Source organism: Habropoda laboriosa, unplaced genomic scaffold (assembly GCF_001263275.1).
Source record: "Habropoda laboriosa isolate 0110345459 unplaced genomic scaffold, ASM126327v1 scaffold172, whole genome shotgun sequence".
Lineage (NCBI taxonomy): Eukaryota > Metazoa > Arthropoda > Insecta > Hymenoptera > Apidae > Habropoda > Habropoda laboriosa.
In genome coordinates this window covers 173,596-179,081 of record NW_017100331.1, presented here as the reverse complement: position 1 = coordinate 179,081, position 5,486 = coordinate 173,596, and the positions used below count along the sequence as shown (strand labels likewise).

At 30.8% G+C, this 5,486-nt stretch overlaps 1 protein-coding gene across 2 annotated transcripts in view; it reads right to left on the bottom strand.

The window, feature by feature from the left end:
* LOC108574446 (aminopeptidase N) overlaps positions 1-5,486 on the bottom strand; it is a 23,053-nt gene that overhangs the window by 14,920 nt on the left and 2,647 nt on the right. Inside the window, exon 2 of one of the 2 annotated variants that reach the window (XM_017937037.1) lies at positions 1,291-1,660. In XM_017937037.1, coding sequence (XP_017792526.1) covers positions 1,291-1,647 — 357 coding nt within the window. In that variant the 5' untranslated portion in view covers positions 1,648-1,660. Of the gene's footprint in view, positions 1-1,290; positions 1,661-5,486 lie in introns of those variants that run through there. The other variant, XM_017937038.1, reaches the window with a different exon arrangement.

Here is a 5,486-nt window from a genome sequence, read left to right as displayed (position 1 = left end):
ATAATAAGTAAAATTTGGATAATGAGAAAAGTCAATTAGGATTAGATACTTTGGAAAACATGTTAATTGTAAAGTACAATATTAATTCAAAAAGTGGTCAGTTTTACGAAGAATTATCGAAGGCGATTTTTTCTTCAAATAAATATGTGTAATCATTGTTTAAGTATGAAGCAATCGTTGTATTTAATAATAAAAATGTAGAGAGCTTGATATATTTTTTCCAATTTGTTAAATATAATAATTAAATTAAAATATAGTTTTATTTCGTTACAATTACAAAATATATCCGTTCTTTTTCGTTTAATAAAAAAGTACTGAATTTTCCTTCAGAAGATCTGATCGATTTATATACAATTTCCCTCTAACACTTCTTTCCACTAAAACTGTGTGTTTTTGGTATTTCTATAACATTTAACAAACAGTTTCATTTCGTCTAAAAAGCAACAAATTATTTCTTTCCATATTTTTCATTTATAAAATAAACACAAAGAACAAAATGAAGGGAAAAAATGTGGAAAGATATGTGTGTGCCGGTGATTATGAAAATGGTCTTATTTTTCGTTTCGAGGTATTCAGACTTTTACGTTTGGGCGTACTAAAAAATATTTTTCCATTACAGAACAAAATATTCTACAAAGTACATCCTCTTCTAATGTGAAATTTATCTATCATTGTAAAATTTTACGAGTAACTTGTACCAAAATGTATTTTTTAAACCCTTGAATGACTTACACCGTTTTTAAAATAATACACCCTAATTAGGACTTTCCATAACAAAAAATAACGAATTTTATGAATAAAACAAATTAAAAACAAAGATATTTATTTACATTATAATTGTAATTTTTCTTAATTAATCTATTAATATTCCGCTTCAACAACAAAATTTTCTGTTTCCGATATTCTAAGAGTGTTCAAATATTCCTGATGAATTGGTGAAATGTAAATCCATTATGTCTTTACATTTTCCCTTTGTCATACAAAAATATACAATTATGACTTTTCTTTCTCGCAAATTGTTTGCAGAGAACATATGACTTGCACCGCTATCGAAAATGGACGTAAAACTGTCGTGGCTCGTTATGAAAATAACACCTTCCTGTCGCTGCTCATTATTTTACTATTTTACAAAAATTCTCTTATAAAAAAAAAACCCAATTTTTTATTTTTTGACTTGTACCACTTTCGTAATCACCGACACACGCATTTGTTACACAGGCGGATTCAAGCGACCAACAAGTTTCGTACTCGTTCAAGGACACGGTGAGAGAGATTAGAGAGATTTCATACCTCGCCGTGAAAGGTGAAGTTTCCCTCTTGTATGAACGGTATCAATCTAAGCTCGTAAGAGTCCGGTATTACGGACCTCGGCAATCGGACGTCCACCTTCTTTTTGTTGGACGAGTCCGTAGAGAATATCCCGCGTGACTCGAATACCGAATTGCTGAGCTCATTGCACGGTTCAACTAGCTTTTCCTCCAGACACGGTGCCAGATGATAGACTAAAAGTCCGGTCACCACCAAAGATATCAGGAAGGCAACGCCTAAGATGAAAGCGCCGCAAGGAGAGATCGAGCAGCCTCTTTTAGGGCCGAACGTTGTTGTGTGCGCGTCCATCATTGCTAAAACCTCGTGGGACTGGGCCATACCATGTGTGAACCTGAAACGACGAGAAGAAAGTGAAAATATTAGTTTCGATAGAAATTCAACGCGTCTCTCAAGGTAGAGATGATATCTCCTTGTGCCGATACCACGAATGTACGATACATTCATTATGGAAATTCACGGGTAAATGCAGAATAATACTGGAGATGAAAATATTCGAAATTTTCTTGCAAATATTAATCTTTGCTCAAGACTTAAATTTAACTATGAAATAATTTTTTATCGTTTCATCCTTTGGTTATATTAGCCAAAAAGTGAAACTTTGCACGTTCGTGGCTTTGGTATGAAACGGACGATGTGAAATTAGCAATTAAAATCGACAAAAATGTAAAATAATAATTATTAAATAGAGATACCAAAGAATATTTGAAATATGTATATTACACAATAATTTATGAACCTTCTTTTAATTTTATATTAAAGTATGCTTATTTACTGTACATTAGCTTTTGTTTCCATCCAGAGCTATTGACAATTATGAAAAATTCCAATGTTGAAATTATGTACAGGCTGAGTCACATAACTTCTAAAGTATATGATCTACAAAAAAGGGCTTTACATAGAAATTGCACAATATCGAAGGGAACATTTTAAATTTTGATACAAAAAGATACTCATTCCATTTAAAAAATTTAAAGTAACCCCGATATCTCGTAAACAAATAGGTTATTTAAAGAAACCGTTTCAGCTTCATATGTTCCCTTGGATACCGTGTAATTTATGTATAAAACACTTTTTTGTAAAACATATACTTTAAAAATTATTCGAAATAGACAAGTTATGTGACTCACCCTGTACATCGAAATTACAAAGTTTACTTATTTTAATTCATTTTTAATTATATACGTTAAATTCACAATTTGCGTCATATTTCAATACGATTGAAATTTAACAACTTTCAATATTTTCTATCTTATCATTTATACAATTTATAGCAATAATGTACTATAATACGAGGAATACATTGAAACAGACTGATATCATTTTTTTGAAATAAAAGAACCTAGATAAAATACAGATGTGATTATATGCTTATTGACTATTCTCTAGAAGAACATTGGTAAGTATATTATTCAGAATATTTGAAATTAAAGTACGTACTATTATACCGGGTGAGTCACGTAATTGGAACAAGTTATATCTCGAGTTTGGTTAGAGATAGCAGAAAGTTGTAGAGGAAAAAGTCAAATGGTATAGAAAAGTCTACTTTCTTATGGCTTCACTCTTTTCATAAGTGCAACGATGCAACTAAAAAATGCAGATGCATCTTTTTTTTCTTTTAATGAAACTGTATTTCCTTCTTTACGCAAATCGATTCTTTGGAACATTCTGCGTAAAAAAAGTATCCGGGTAAGATATTTGAAATGTGAATACGTCTCGAGATATTTCAAACTTTTCATAAGACGTAGTGGAACATTCGAACACCCTGTGTAAAACATAGGTACGTCTTATCAAAAATTAGAAATATCTGACCAAGTATTGATTTTTATAACATAGTACCCTAATACTTTAGAAGAAGCGACCTAAGTAAAAAGAATTCAGTTCCATTTAAAAAAAAAGCTGTGGGTATTTGAATTTTTTAGTATACCCTGTATAATTGATAAAGATATTCCCCATATGTATATACATGTATTGTATAAACCGATTTTCAACTTGATACAAATAATAATGAAAAATTCGAATTTATAATTATATTTCTCCATTTCAACTTTTTCTATTCTTTTATGATTTGGAAAACAATTTTACGTGTGTATGTGTTTAAATGGAGTTTATAGTTGCAAATAATAGCAATGAAAGATTATAACGAAAATATCATTGAATATATCATTAGTTGAATAATTTACTAATGCAAACTTAAATAATAAAAAAGTCAATTAACAAAATGAACAAAACTCGTAAATCTCGGAGAGCATTAAATATAGTATTTCAGTACTTTAGTACACACAGTATTTCAGTAATAGGATGAATCGAAATTTGATCATAAACGAATATTTAAGTTAAATTGTAAATTTGTTTAAGATTTTTCAAAATGTAATATATTTTTATACACATATGAAATTTTGGCCTAATTATTAGCTCTCATTGTTAATCTACAAGCGTGTACATGTGAATTTATAAACGATCGAATTTAAAATACATGCGTTATAAAAATATTTACATCTAAATTATTCATATATCGTTCTCTCAATGTCAATCTGTAAGCGTGTAAATGACAACATTAGTATGCTAAAACTAAAATATTCAAACGCGATCGTCGTTCGTACTTGAAGAAACGAATCCGTTCGATCAGAAATAAAAGCGGTTTTGCACCTGCTATGTTTGCTCAAGAATTCAGTATCTACTATAGAAATTTTTCATCACCACTACCGTTCTATCCTTCAGACTTATGTGTACACATCGTGATTAACATCTGTGACGAAATACGCGAAGGCTGTCATTGGAGCATTGTCCCGGAGAGAGAAACTTCCTCTCCGGTGTAAACAGGGTGAAGGCGAACAATCATTAAAAGTAATTTCACGTTCAGAATAAACGCGTCAAGGAAACACAGACTGCCTTTAAACGACCGGAAAGGATCTTTTTAATTGCCTGTCGCCTCTTATTGGTGACGAATCAGTTAAATAGACGCTGCGACCTCCACGTCATGAATTAATGAGAGAACACCGATTGCTTCGATCCATGCAAGCGACTACTTTTTTACTAATTATTATTACGATGAATTTCTATCCTAAAAACTACCGTTAACCCTTTGGACTCGTTTGTCGAGTGTGACTCAACATCAGTTTTAGTCACAGGTATGAATAAAGCAATTTTTAAATTACCAGTTTAAATATGTACTATATTTTGCAAGTTTTTGTTTACCTGGATGAGCAACAGGTACACATATATATGACCCTCAATGCTATTTTCAATACAATTAGTAAAAAAAAGGTTGTTTAAATTGGCTCCTATCAACCAAATGTCTTTTGAAGTGTATTTCAAATAAAATTCTTAAAATAATAGGCAGTTATTGAAAGAAAATTTGGAGTTTAAAGGGTTAAGGAACATTGTATCTCTATTAAAATTTTGCCAGTCGAAAATTCTTGCAAAATTGTCGGGTAATGAAAGTATAGTTGCACGAGGTTTACACTTTCGATCGATTCATCCATTCTTGTAAATACAAAATTGACATCGTTGACTGACTATAAACGAGAAACCAGTTATTTATAATTTTAGTATCTTTGTTGTAACTTTTGTAATAGAGCATTTATGACCCTGTGTTTATATAACATTTTTTTCTTATTTTTAATCGTAGAATATGCTGACACCGTTTGGATAAAAATGGAACACCCTGTATGTATTTGATTTACAATAATATTATTGAACTATTCACAGAACCTACTCTTAACACCGCACGCTAGACAAGACTCTACCCTCAGCCAAAGGACTATTTACGCGGGGGAAGTCCCAAAAGCGTAGACATATCGACGCCTGATATATCCCATTGTTGGAGGGGATACTTTGGTGTTGGCGCCAATTTCAACAAAAATTGCATTAGGTATTTGATAGCAATTCTTCTTTTAACATCACACATCATTTCTGAAGACTTAAGATTACTTTATAAATTCTTGACTCTAAATAGAAAATAATGTAACTACAGCATAGAAATGTGTGACGATTGTATCAACTGTTAATAAAGAAACTTAAAAATGATAAAAATCTACGAAATCAGCAAACTATTGAAGAATTAATTTTTTAACATCGTACATAATTTCGGAAGACTTGAAACTTTCTTTTTAAGAATATAAATTTAGATAATAAATTTTTACAATTTAAATTAAACC